A 14,816-nucleotide genomic window follows, 5' to 3' on the forward strand; every position below is an offset into this window, starting at 1 on the left:
GAGAGCCTCCTGACAAAGGAGGCGAGATCCGGTGCCGCCTTGCTTGTTTATGTAGTACATGGCGACTTGATTGTCTGTGCACAGGAGAAGAACCTGAGGGCAGAGAAGGTGCTGGAAGGCCTTGAGAGCATAGAACATGGCTCTGAGTTCCAGGAAATTGATGTGATGTTGACGCTCCTGAGGGGTCCAGAGTCCCTGGGTGCGTAGATCTCCCAGGTGAGCTCCCCACGCATAGGGGGAGGCATCCGTGGTTATGATCATGGAGTGAGGGGGTAGATGAAAGAGTAGACCCCTGGAAAGATTTGAGGAGTTCAACCACCATTGAAGAGATTGCTGAAGAGACGATGTCACAGAGATGGGATGAGAAAGAAGATGCGTGGTCTGTGACCATTGGTTGGCAAGAGTCCATTGAGGTGTCCTGAGATGGAGTCGCGCCAGAGGAAGCACATGGACCGTCGAGGCCATGTGGCCCAGGAGGACCATCATCTGTCGGGCAGGAATGGAGTGATGAAGGAGCACCTGACGACAGAGGTGGAGCAGGGTCCGTTGACGGTCGGAGGGGAGAAACGCCCTCATTAGTGTGGTGTCGAGAACTGCTCCAATGAACTGAAGTCGCTGTGTGGGAAGCAGATGTGACTTGGGGTAGTTGATCTCGAACCCCAGGAGATGGAGGAAAGAGATGGTGTGATGAGTGGCTTGTAGCACAAGTGGAGACGTAGGTGCTTTCACCAACCAATCGTCCAAGTAGGGGAACACCTGGAGGTTGTGAGACCTGAGGAAGGCCGCCACCACAATAAGGCACTTGGTGAACACCCTGGGCGATGAAGCGAGGCCAAAAGGTAGCACTTTGTACTGATAGTGACGGTGCTGTATCTGAAACCGTAGGAAGCGACGTGAAATCGGATTGATTGGGATGTGAGTGTAGGCCTCTTTGAGGTCCAGGGAACATAGCCAGTCGTGTTGAGAGAGAAGAGGGTAAAGCGTGGCAAGGGAGAGCATTCTGAACTTCTCCTTGACCAGACACTTGTTGAGGTCTCTGAGATCGAGAATGGGACGGAGGTCTCCCGTCTTTTTGGGTACCAGGAAGTAGCGGGAGTAGAATCCCTGTCCGCTCTACGCTCCGGCGATGAGGAGGCCGATGATGAGGCACTCACCGAGATCGGAGCGGAGCATTTGCGGGGCCGGTGCGGTGCCGGGAGGGCCGGTGTCGCAACCGTGGCAGGAGGGCGCTCAAGGGAAGTGGGAGGCTTCTTAGCCGGCTTACCTGGGCCCAATGACTCCGAGGAAGGGTCCGGTGATGTTGATGTCGTCGGTGCCGACTTTTGTGGTGCTGTCGACGTCGCAGCCGGTTCCATGGCAGATCCGGTACCAAACAAAATATTTTGCTGGATCTGCCGATTTTTCAAAGTACGCTTTTTAAGCTTAGCACAGCGGGTGCAGGTGTCAGCCCGATGCTCTGGACCCAAGCACTGGAGGCACCAATTGTGTGGGTCGGTGAGGGAGATCGGGCGTGCACACCACTGGCACTTCTTAAAACCCAGTTGAGGGGGCATGAATGGAAACACGGCCTCCGCAAAATCGAACCCGGAGGCCTGTATGGTGGCAACAGACCCCGCCGGGGCCGACCTGAAAAAATAAGGAAAACTCAACGAGTTTTTTTTTTGAAAACAAAAATAAAGGGAATCCGATAAGAAAAAAGGAAAAAAAGTGAAAAAATACACGAGCGGGAAGGCAAAAATTAGTTTTTCAACGGCCGTTGAAAACACATGCGTCTTCTTCGCTCCGCGGAAACGAAGAAACTGGGGACCACGCTCTCCTCCATCGGGCGGGAAGGCACTCGCGCATGCGCGGTGCGGCCAACTAGAACTTTCTAGTTAAAAAGGTCCGTACCGGGGCTCCGTCGGTGACGTCACCCATGCGTTAAGAATATGCTGCCTGCTTGTCCTGGGATAAAAGCATATAACCAAGAGAATGTATTTCAATTGACAAGTTCCACATCTTTGCAGTTTGATTTTAAAAAAAAAGAAAACTCAAGAAATGACTGCAGGTCTCAGACTTCTTGCAAAGGGGGAAACACAACAACAAATACCCCATATTTTAACCTATGCTACTAAAATCTGGAAGTCTAATAGATCATCATAAATTCTCAGATAAGAATCCTTCAGATGATTTAAATAATAGACAACACATCTTAAACTGCGCTCAAGCTCTGACAGGCAACCAGAGTTGCATGAATATCTCAATTTTCCAAAAATAATTTGAGTCGCAGTATTCTAATTGGACTTAGTAAAGCAATTTTGCAGCTAAACTATAAAGGCATAAATCAGTGTCTAAAAGATATGTGATCCATATGCTCACTTCTTTTCCCTCTACTATAAATATCCTTGTACATTCCACAAATTGACTACTGCAATTCTCTTTACGTTGAATTACATCAAACACACAAAAGTAGATTACAATTAATCCAAAATGCTGCTATCTGAACAAAACCTAACTACACTACATTTCGTAAGAAACTAAAGACCTTTCTTTTCGACTCCATATGCTCTACCAGCAACTAAGTCTAACTTCCTTCAATTTAGAACTCTTCATCCTATTACCACGTTGTAACCAAATACTCAGCCACACACCAATTAATGACTAATTGGTACTGTACTCAGCTACACATCAGCTAATGACTAAGGGCCTTTCTAACATAAACTGGAGTTCTCATACAAAGCAAATGCACAGCATGTCACATTTATAGCGCCTATATAACACAGGAGTTCTTATACTGCTTTAACATAAGTGCTGGAGTTCTCAAAGAGTGCAAAAATAAAGCATATCACCTATAACTCCTCCCCCCCGTACCTTTTTACATGCCACTTATAGCCTGGTGGTCCAGTGGTGTATCGGCCGAAAGAGCAAGCTTTCTGCGCTCCTACCTGAGCTGGTGCTGCTTCCTGAATGGCTACAGTCATTTCTCGCGAGTCCCGTAGTTAACGCAATTTTAGGAAAATTAAGAATACATAAATTTAACCTGCGGTTAAAATTTTCCAATTGTTCAATCTTTCGTTGGAACATAAGTATCTTTTACCATGGAAGTAGAGAGTTTGTAATGAGGAAATGTCCTTGTTAACTTGGTCAAATTTCGCATTTGTATTAAGCTGAAACTTTTGTACTGAATTGGAAAGTTCATCCAGTTTATTCACGACTTTAGTTGTATCTTCGGCTGATTTTGTAACCGCAGTTTCAAGTCTCTGAAGTACAATCCAGATATTTTCCAGAGTCACTGCAAAGGAGCCAAATCGCTCTACTCCTCCCAATGCTCCTCCCGATGTTGACTTGACATCCTGGACAACGTGGAGGCCCCCTCAGCATGGCAACGCCGGACTCATCGTGGTTTCGGCGTCTCACGTCCTATGTCGTCGTGCGCCAGATAAGGCAGTAATCAAGCTGCAGGGGAGGATAATAAGATCTCTAAGCCCAAGACCCTGGCAGCGCCTTCTGCTGAAGCAACAGCAGGCAAATTTCCCCCTCCAGAGTGAACCGGCGAGCTCATCAGGAACTGGTCCATCAGCGACTGTCCAGGTGAAGAGGAGTCCACCCGGAGAACACCCTTGCACTTAGTATGTGGCATATTGCAAATCCTCACAAAAGGAAGGTAATTTCAGAAAGAAATTGCAAGGTAAGACGGAGCCTTCTCTAACTGCTTTCACTCTGCTACTTTTTTTTTTTTTTTTAAAGACAACATGAATATTTCTTCCTCTTAATGACAACATGACTATATCCTCTCCATGGTTTTTGCGAGGACACACAGCTTTACCATATGTTTTTTACTCCCCACCGTTCCTATTCAAATTTGTAGTTCTACTCCGTATCCTCACTTTCATATTATCGTTTTTAAATCATATACCCATTCCCTTTTTCTCTGATTTTTAGAACTGTAAGCCACTTTGGAAGTTTTTTTTTATCACACCTACTAGGACCACACAAGTCAGAACCCAAGCCTATCAAATATGGTTCCCTAAGGTGCTCTGCTGCCCCCCCCCTCCTATTTAACCTCTACATCAGACCGGTCATTAATATAGCTCAGAAAAACATCATCAAAATCCACTCCTATGATGACGACATTCAACTACTCCTTCCACTAAGTGAAAACCGATCAGCCCAAATTGCCAACCTCCAACTTTGCCTTTCTGACATGAAAAATTGGATGACAAATAAACTGCAGCTGAACACCACTAATACCGAACTCTTATGGATCAGAAAGAAAAACACCAAATACACCCGCCCAACATTATTATAGGAATCTACCTCCCTAACAGCAGCAGACTAGCTACGTAGCCTTGGAGTAACATTGGACGGCCACCTGTCCCTATCCACCCACATCTCCACTTCCTTCTACTACCTCCACCAACTGGGAAGGATCAAACCCTATATCTCCAAATGGACCTAACTCAGCTCCTCTACAGCTATGTTCTCTCTAGGATTGATTACTGCAACTCCATCTTTAATGGAGTAGCCAAAAAGGAACTCAAACGCCTCTAGCAAATCCAAAATGCAGCGATCCGCCTCCTATACAACCTCAACTATCACGACCCCATCTCCCCAGCCCTCCACACAGAACACTGGCTACCAATCAACAAATGCTGCACATTCAAGTCTCTTGTAATAGCGCATAAAAGATTCCAAGCTACACCTGTACTCCCCTACCCATCCCCTCCACTCTAGAACAGAGAGATGACTGTGCCTCCCCCCAGGAAGATCTCTCCTGATGGAAATCGCACACAAACACTCCTACAACCACTTCATCCCACAGCTTTGGAACCAACTCCCCCCACAAATCAGATCACAGAACTCATTAATGACCTTCCAAAGAAATGTGAAGACCTCTATCTTCAACTAAAGGTCCAGTCAGAAACAATCCCCTCTAAACTCTCTCCCGCCAACAACCACTAGTTGGTGACCCTCTGGTCCAATCTACTGTATTACCTTCCCAGGAATTTCCTATGAATGTCCCCACCCAAGCTGCCTTAAGTTACTGTACTGTCCAGCCTGTCATTATGCTACTGTATTGTATTGCATTGCCAAACATACTGTCCAATGTAACATACTGTGAATGTTAGCTTGTAACCCGTTCTGAGCTCCTAGGAGGACGGGATAGAAATCGAATTAATTAAATAAACAAACAAAAATACTGCAGGATACAAAATTTTTAATAAATTTTTTAATTTGGAACTTGCTTTAGTTCATAAAATTTTTTTTTCATCAAACCATTAATCCATATGTAATGAAGACTCCAATTTTACTCCTAAAACCTTAGATGTTTTTTTTTCCATTTTCAGAGTAATTTCCTTATCACTTAAGAAACTATTAGGAATTGCAGTCAAATTTGAATTGAAACATGAAACATAAGTTTTTATCTTCTGCCAGGTACTAATATTTCTAATACACCTATTTATAATTGCTGACAATTTAACCAAATTTGAGTTAACAAGGATCAAGACAAAATGTCATCAGCATGAAAATAACATTTTTCTCTCATTCTTAAAACAATGGAGAAATAGGTGATCCCTGTGGAGCCCCACAAGAAGGGGTCCAAACCTGTGAAAGCTCTCCATTTTTAACTGCCTGATAACATCTGTTCTTCAGGAAAGAGCTAAACCTATAAGAATAGCCATACTGGGTCATACTAATGGTCCTTCAAGCCAAGTAGCCTGTTCTCATGGTGGCCAATCCAAGTCCCCAGCACCTGGCTAAAACCCAAGGAGTAGCAACATTCCATGCTGCCAATCCAGGGTAAGCAGTGGCTTCTCCCATGTCTTTCTCAATAACAGACTATGGACTTTTCCTCCAGGAAATTGTCCAAACCTTTCTTAAAACCAGCTACACCATCCACTCTTACCACAACATCTGGCAACACCTTCCAGAGCTTAACTATTCTCCGAGTGAAAAAATATTTCCTCCTATTGGTTTTATAAGTATTTCCATGTAAATTCATTGAGTGTCCCCTAGTTTTTGTAATTTTTGACGGAGTGAAAAATCGATCCACTTGTACCCATTCTACTCCACTCAGGATTTTGTAGACTTCAATATCTCCCCTCAGCCGTCTCTTTTCCAAGCTGAAGAGCCCTAACCTTTTTAGTCTTTCCTCATATGAAAGGAGTTCCATCCCCTTTATCATCTTCGTCGCTCTTCTTTGAACCTTTTCTAGTGCCGCTATATCACACCATGGAGCGATCGTCTTGTTAACCATCCCTTTTTTAAAATAATTCCTAGCATCCTGTTTGCTTTTTTGGCTGCCACCACATATTGGGTGGAAGGCTTCAGTGTATTGTCTACGATGACACCCAAATTCTTTTCTTGGGCACTAACTGCCAAGGTGGACCTTAACATCCTGATTTGGATTATTATTCCCAATATGCATCACTTTGCATTTGTCCACATTAAATTTCATCTGCCACTTAGATGCCCAGTCTTCCAATTTCCTAAGGTCTGCCTCCAATTTGGCCAATCAGGGACTTCCTTAGGCTCCTTCCTAAGGAAGTCCCTGATTGGCTCAGATGCCTCAGGCACCTCCCAAGGGAGGAGCCTGAGGTGCCTGAGCCAATCAGGGCCTTAGGTCCCTCCCCGTGCATCACATGATGCACCAGGGAGGGGCCTAAGGCCCAGTGTCATGGGGAGGAGCCAGAGGAGGTGTTTTCAGTACCTCCTGCTCCTGTCAGAGGTACAGGGGCCGGGGCTGTGGGAGCTTTCGGTGGCAGGAGGGAGTGGGCATCCCTCCTTTTTCAGGGGGGGGGGGAGATATTTGTGGGCAGGAGGGAGTGTCATCCCTCCTGCCATTTTATTTTCAGGGAGCAGGCGGGTGCCTTTGGGGGCAGGAGGGAGTGTGCATCCCTCCTGCCAGTTCTTTCGGGCAGACAGGCAGGCAGGGGAATGGTGGCTCAGGCGGGCATGTGATTGTTGGCTTTTTTAATGGGACAGATGGTGTGTGTTTAAGTCACACAGAACATCTGTCCCATTAAAAAAAAAGCAGAAGCCCTGACAAAATGACAGGAGGCTGCTTCGCCTGTCACAACTGTCAGGACTCTGCGCATGTCTCAATCGTTCACTGAGCATTGAGTCAGTGGGTTTACATGCAAATCATTTGCTTCACTGAGCATTGAGTCAGTGGGTTTACATGCAAATCATTTGCATGCAAACTTGATAGTGAATCAATCACTGTTTGAAAATCAGCCAGAGAATCAGCCAATAGCGATTGAGTCGCTATCTTTAGTGAATCTAGCCTTAAATCATGCTTGTCTATATGCTCCACAATTTTATTTTTTATAATTGTTTCTACCATTTTGCCCAACACTGAAGTCAAGATTACCAGTCTGTAATTTCCCGGGTCTCCCCTGGAACTCTTTAAAAAAAAAAAAAAAAAAAATTGGCGTTAACATTGGCCACCCTCCAATCTTTAGGTACTACAGATGATTTTAGCGACAGGTTACAGATCAGTAACAGCAGGTCAGCAATTTTATGTTTGAGTTCTTTTATTACCCTGGGATACCATCTGGTCCTGGCGATTTATCACTTTTTAATTTGTCGATTTGGCTTAATACATCTTCCAGATTCACTGAGATTTTTTTCAGTTCTTCCGCATCGCCACCCTTGAAAAAAATTTCTGGTTCGGGTAGATCTCTTACATCTTCTTCCATAAAGACCGAAGCAAAGAATTAATTCAGTCTCTTCACTATGACCTTTATCCTTCCTGAGCGCCCCTTTTGCTCCTTGATCATCCAACGCTCCTATGGATTCCCTCACAGGTTTTCTGCCTCTGATGTACTTTAAAATGTTATGAGTTTTTGCCTCTTTTGCAAGTTTCTCTTCATATTCTTTCCTAGCTGTCTTTATCAATGCTTTGCATCTAACTTGCCAGTGCTTGTATCTCTTCTTATTGTCTTCATTCAGATACTTTTTCCATTCTTTAAAGGATTTTTTTTGGTTCTAATAGCCTCTTTCACTTCACCTTTTAACCATGCTGGCTCTCGTTTCCTCTTCTTTCCACCTTTGCCAATACGTGGAATACATCTGGTCTGGGCTTCCAACATGGTATTTTTAAATAACATCCATGCCTGGTTTACAGTCCTAACCTTTGCAAATGATCCTTTTAGCTTCTTTTTAACCATTTTCCACTTTTTATCATAGTCGCCCTTTTAAAAATTAAATATCTCTAAAGTAGATTTCTTTTGCAACGTCACTCCCAATATCAGCTCAAATTTGATCATGTTATGATCAATGTTTCCCAGCGAACCCAACACAGTTAACTCCTGTACTGTGCCTTGCATTCCACTAACGCCCAAATCTAAAATAGTCCCCACATGCAAAACCCACACCTGCAAGTCCCAATTCTGATCATATAAACAGTAAAACATTATGATTTACAGTGTCAGAGGTAGAAGCAATATTGAATTGGAACAGTTCAGACTGATAGGAGGTATGCAATAATCTAAAACATGCATAGCTCTAGGAGCCACAAATCAACTATGGACCAGTGTATCCATTAACTTCAGAAACCGAGAGCAGCCTTTTCGTAACTGGAATTAGCAGAGTTTAGAAAAGGTTTAGATAATTTCCTAAAAGAGAAGTTCATAGGCCATTATTGAGATGGCTTGGGGAAATCCACTGCTTATTCTTAGAATAAGCAGCATAAAATCTCTTTTTATTACTTGGGATCTAGCTAGGTACTTGGGACCTAGGTTGGCCACTGTTGGAAAAGGATATTGGGCTTGATGGACCTTTGGTCTGTCCCAGTAAGGCAATTCTTATGTTCTTAAGGAAGAGAGAGAGATCCAAGAGTACCTTTACTTACTAATAAAGCAGTTCCTGCTGCCCGGCTTGCAGATGAGGAGGAAGGTGGCAAGCTGTTCTGCTGGATGGATAATGTGCTGTAAGGAGAGAAAAAAAACACACAAACTCTGGAAATGGCTCCATTTTTCTCCACTTCTAAAATGACATTAAGGAGTGCTGTACTGCCTCCAGCCACAGTATCCTTCTGGCATTCAGACTCTCACCTGCTGTGGTCCTCACTGTGAGCACTCAGGCCTGATGAGTGCTGACTGGCTGAGGTAAGCAGTGTTGATGTAGAAATGGTGTCATTAAGAGGTGTGATGCTGGCAGCAGTGGGAGAATCAGGTTTCACTGTAGGACCCGTAGAACCTGGTAGAGCATACAAAGAACAGCACATGTTACCTAGGAAACTAGCAAGTGGGTCCAAGAGTACAAAAAATATTTGGCATGGCAGAAGTTAATCAGATGGCCAAGATTTTCAACTGCCAGGGCACTGCAAACAAGAGCAGATATCCAACAGGAAACTGAATAAAATAATAGTTATTAATATGAACAACAAGGAGAAATTAGGTTCTTACCTGCTAATTTACTTTCTTTTAGCTTCTCCAGACCAGTAGAGGTTAACTTTACGAATGGGTATATATCTAATCATGACCAGCAGGTGGAGACTGAAAACAAAACTTTGGGACAGTATATACTATCCTCCCTTCTCTATTTCCCTCAGTCTGCCGAATAGCCAAGCAGAACCAAGAACTGGAAAACAGGAAGAAAACAATACTCCGAACAGGAGTAACAAATAACATACCCAAATGCTGTTGGAAAATGCAGAGGAGAAATACCCGAAGGAAAATGTCCCCACAGCTCGCCAGCTAAGCCAGCCGAGCCACAGCCGCTGTTCTTTAATTCTCCCCGGCCCTAGAAAAATACTAGAACCCGCAGCAAAAAACAAAAACTGCCCGCGAAAACAGCCCCAACAACAACAACAACAACAGACAGGGTGGGGACCTCTACTGGTCTGGAGAAGCTAAAAGAAAGTAAATTAGCAGGTAAGAACCTAATTTCTCCTTCTTTAGCACTCTCCAGACCAGTAGAGGTTAACTTTACGAATGGGACGTACCAAAGCAGTCCCTCTCACGGGCGGGACCCCCGAAGGGCCGATACCAGAACACGCTCACCGAACACCGCGTCCCGACGCGCCTGAACATCTACCCGATAATGTCTAACAAAAGAATACAAGGAGGACCAAACCGCAGCCTTACAAATATCCACCGGAGGCACGAGCGACGACTCAGCCCAAGAAGCCGCCTGACCCCGAGTGGAATGAGCCTTGAGAAACTCCGGAACAGGCTGCTGTTTCAGAAGATAAGCGGAAGCAATCGTCTCCTTGATCCAGCGCGCAATAGTAGCCTTAGAAGCGCCAGCTCCCCGACGAGGACCAGCCAGGAGGACAAAGAGATGATCGGACTTCCGGAATTCCTGGGTCCGCTACACATCAGAGCGAAGGACCCGACCGACATCCAACTTGCGCAGCTGCCGTTGCTCAGAAGAGCCCTCCCGACCACCCAAGACCGGGAGAACCACCGATTGATTGACATGAAAAGGAGAAACAACCTTCGGCAGAAAGGAAGGAACAGGCCGCAAGACGACCCGCTCCCTAGACAACTCCAAGAAGGGAGCCCTACAAGAGAAAGCCTGCAGCTCAGAAATACGCCTAGCAGAAGTAATGGCCACCAAAAAGACCGCCTTCAAAGTAAGGTCCTTCAAAGAACAGTCGTCCAAGGGCTCGAAAGGCGGGCGCACCAAAACAGAGAGAACCAGATTAAGATCCCAAGAGGGAACCGAGGGCCGTAGGGGAGGCCTAAGCAACTTGGCTGCCCGCAGAAACCGAATCACATCAGGAAGAGCCGATAAACGCTGACCTGACACCAACCCTCGAAAGGTCGACAGGGCCGCAAGATGAACCCGGAGAGAAGACCAAGCCAGGCCTCTATCCAGGCCATCCTGCAAGAACTCTAGAATGTTAGGCAGAGAAGCGCGAAAAGAGGTTACTCCCCGCGCCCGACACCATTCCTCAAAGAGACGCCAAACCCGCACATAAGCCCGAGAGGTAGAAAGCCTCCGGGACCCCAACAGTGTAGCGATCACCTTGTCTGAAAATCCCTTCTTGCTAAGGCGACCCCTTTCAAGAGCCACGCCGTAAGACAGAAGAGAGACGGGTCGAACAAGGGAATGGGACCCTGCATCAGAAGGTCGTCCGAGAGAGGCAGAGGAAGAGGAACCGCCACCAGGTGCCTCACCAGATCCGCATACCACGGACGTCGAGGCCAATCCGGAGCCACCAGCACCACCAAACCCGGATGGTGAACAATGCGAAGAAGCACTCTGCCCACCAGCGGCCAAGGAGGGAACACATACAACAGCCCCTCCGTTGGCCACGGCTGGACCAGAGCATCCAGACCCTCGGCCAGCCCTTCCCTGCGACGACTGAAGAAGCGGGGCACTTTGGCGTTGCCACTCGTGGCCATCAGGTCCATCAGGGGCTGCCCCCAATCTTGCACTATCAACCGAAACGCTCCGGCGCCGAGAAACCACTCTCCTGGATCCAGGAAGTGACGACTGAGGAAGTCTGCCTGAACATTTTCTACCCCGGCTATATGAGAAGCCGAGAGGTCCAGAAGATGGGACTCCGCCCAAACCATGAGCCGAGCCGCCTCCTGCGCCACAGGAGTGCTCTTGGTGCCCCCCTGACGATTGACATAAGCCACCGCCGTGGCATTGTCCGACAGGACTCTGACCGACTTGCCCAGCAAAAGGGAGTGGAAAGCTAACAGCGCCAGCCTGACCGCTCTGGTCTCCAACCCGTTGATCGACCAGGAGGCCTCCTCCGCGGACCAGGTGCCCCGAGCTGAGTGGCCCATAAACTGAGCCCCCCAACCGAGGAGACTCGCATCCGTAAGGAGCACCGTCCACTGCGGGAGATCCAGACCCACCCCCTGAACCAGGTGAGGGGTCCGGAGCCACCAGCGCAGACTGCAGCGCGCCAAGCCTCGCAGGGGAACCGGAACATCCAAATCTTGCCTCCGGGGAGACCACCTCCGGAGCAGAGCATACTGAAGAGGACGCATGTGGGCCCGCGCCCACCTCACCACGTCCAGGGACGCCGCCATTGACCCCAGGACTTGGAGGAAATCTCGCGCCCGAGGACCCCGGGACGCCAAAAGCAGGCGAATCTGAGATTGCAATTTGCTCACCCGGGCCTCTGGAAGGAAGACCTTCCCCAAGGAGATGACGAACATAACCCCAAGGCACTCCAGACGCTGAGCCGGGACCAACCGACTCTTGGAAAGGTTGACCACCCAGCCCAGCGACCGGAGAAACTCCACCACCCGAGCCGTAACCCGGGAGCTCTCCTGCAACGACTTTGCCCGAATCAACCAGTCGTCCAGGTAGGGGTGAACCAGGATGCCCACCGACCGCAAGGCTGCCGCGACGACCACCATTACCGTGGTGAACGTCCGAGGAGCCGTGGCCAGACCAAAGGGAAGCGCACAGAACTGAAAGTGCCGCCCCAAGATCGCAAAGCGAAGGAAGTGCTGATGAGAGGCCCGAAGTGGAACCTGCAAGTAGGCCTCCGTCAGATCGAGAGACGTAAGAAACTCCCCCGGCTGAACCGCCAGAATGACCGACCGCAGCGTTTCCATGCGGAAAGACGGAATCTTGAGAGCTCTGTTGACCCCTTTCAAATCCAGGATGGGCCGAAAGGTCCCCTCCTTTATGGCCACCACAAAGTAAATGGAGTACCTGCCGGTGCCCCACTCCGTAGGGGACACCGGCACCACTGCCTCGAGATCTAGCAAACGCTGAAGGGTCTGACGAAAAGCCTGCGTCTTCCATGGAGTCTGACATGGAGAAGCGAGGAAAAGGTCCGGCAGAGAGCGGGTAAACTCCAGAGCGTAACCGTCCCGCACCACCTCAAGGACCCACTGATCGGACGCGATCTCGGCCCATTTGGGGAAAAATTTGCGCAGCCGGGCCCCCACCGGAACCAAAGGGGGCGCCGGCAAGGAGTCATTGCGCAGGACGGGAAGCGGGGGAACCGGCGGAGGGATTCCCTGCCCCCCGACGGGCCCCCCGAAAGGGCTGCATGCGCTGGAAGAACCGACCCCGGGAAAAATCCTGAGCCGGGAAAGAAGCAGCCCCACGCCCCGGGCGATACTTGCGAAATTCCCGCAAACGCCCCCGGGCAGCCCCACACCTAGACGCAGGGCGGGCACGGTCCTCAGGCAGACGGGGCACCTTCGAGTCCGTCAGAGTCTGAATCAACTCATCTAATTCCTCTCCAAACAAAAAGACCCCCTAAAGGGAACTTTAGTAAACTTAGCTTTGGACGCAGAATCCGCCGCCCAAGCGCGCAGCCACAAAATACGCCGCGCGGCCATGCCATAGACTTAGCCGAAATCCGCACCAAGTCATAAAGAGCATCTGAGAGGAACGAGGCAGCCATCGCAATCTTCGCTACCTCCTGATCCACTAGAGACCAGTCATCAGACTCCCGATCCAGGACACGCTCAGCCCACCGAAACACGGCGCGAGCGACTAGCTCCCCACAAACAGCCGCCTGGACCCCAAAGGCAGAGACATCAAAATCATACTTAAGAAGAGTCTCTAACGCACGCGCCTCCGAGACCCTAAGAGCAGAACCGTCCATAACAGGCACGGTATGCCGCTTAGGAAGTGCCGAGACCACCGCGTTCCCCATTGGCGAAATTAAGGTAGCCCTACCTCCCTCCGGGACGGGATACCCAAGAGCCAAGGCGCACACCAAACGAAACTGCGCCCATAGGCCACTGCGCCAACACAAAATCCCGCAAATCCTGACGCACAGGAAAAGAGCGGGAACCAGGACAGACCCCCTGAAGCAGAGGGGCCCCCATACGCGGGGTCTCCGGCGGCGCCACTGCAAAAATGCAGCACCAAGGAGACCTGCTACACAGGTCTAAAAGCTCATCCCTCTGAATAAAAAAGCGCACCACGGACGCATCTGCTCTGGAAGACGGGAAACCCGCCGCCCCGCTGCCAACAGGCGTCCCCTCTAGAGGATCCTGGAAGCCCGCCAAAGCAGCCAGGTCCTCAACCAGGCCAACACGCTCCTCCGCCCACCAATTCGCAATCCAAGCCCCCCCGCGGGCGCTTGGATGAGGGAGGAGGAAGAGGGGACGCCAAACGAAAAGAGGGAGGCAAAGCCATAGGGGGCGCGGAGGGAAACCCCCCCCGAAACCCCCCAGGCGCACGTGGGACCCCCAAAAGTCCGCACAAAGAAAGAAAATAAATTGGGGGCAAAAAACCCCTGGGGGTCCCCAGGGACTCCCTGCCCCAGCAGGGGTCCATGCTGAAACCTGCCCCTGTGTTCGCCATACAGGGGGAAGGTCACCTGAGGTTGCAGACAAAATGGAGGGGCCAGACAGAGAAGATGGCGGTTTTCCCGCCAAAAAAGCTCCCTCCATAGCCTGAAGCGGCTGAGAAACCTGAATAGTCTCAGCCGCTAAAGCAGGCAAGCCGGCATCAGCTGTCAAAAAATCAGCTGAGAGGGAATCCTTCGGGGAATCCCTCCGTGGGCGGTTGTGGAAGACCGGGCTTCCCCACTGCTCCAAGCCGACTCGCGAGGCACCATCGGCGGGGAGCTCTGGGCGCCTGCAGCCGCTGCCGACGGAGCTCCACCACCTCACCGACCCAAACCGCCGAGTTCAGGCCGGCCGCGAGTGCCTCGCGGCTGGACTAAAATTGTGGCCTACTCCCCCGGAGAAGGGCACAATTGCTCCAGACGCGACCTAGCTATAAAAAAGTGCTGGTTACATGAAAAAATACAGTAAAATACAGTTTTCTTAAAGGGAAACAACCCTTCAGACCAGCACTACCTCAGGATTTTTTATTTTTTTTTTTTTTTTTACAGAACAGACTCCACAGGCTCTCGAAGCAATATGCCTTGCTTGACTTAGGGGGCA

General features: G+C 49.0%; 1 protein-coding gene across 8 annotated transcripts in view; it reads right to left on the reverse strand.

Moving 5' to 3' along the window:
* The window catches only part of UBAP2L (ubiquitin associated protein 2 like), a 209,072-nt gene that overhangs the window by 104,060 nt on the left and 90,196 nt on the right, over nucleotides 1-14,816 (reverse strand). For all 8 annotated transcript variants that reach the window (XR_004537187.1, XM_033923051.1, XM_033923053.1 and 5 more), the window contains exons 18-19: nucleotides 9,039-9,183; nucleotides 8,837-8,912 (exon numbers count right to left, since the gene is read on the reverse strand). Coding sequence is in view for 7 of the 8 variants with exons in the window: in XM_033923051.1 (XP_033778942.1) it covers nucleotides 8,837-8,912; nucleotides 9,039-9,183 (221 nt within the window). In the remaining variant the exon portion in view is untranslated. The remainder of the gene's footprint in view (nucleotides 1-8,836; nucleotides 8,913-9,038; nucleotides 9,184-14,816) is intronic.

This window comes from Geotrypetes seraphini, chromosome 16, assembly GCF_902459505.1.
Source record: "Geotrypetes seraphini chromosome 16, aGeoSer1.1, whole genome shotgun sequence".
In the NCBI taxonomy this organism is placed as follows: domain Eukaryota; kingdom Metazoa; phylum Chordata; class Amphibia; order Gymnophiona; family Dermophiidae; genus Geotrypetes; species Geotrypetes seraphini.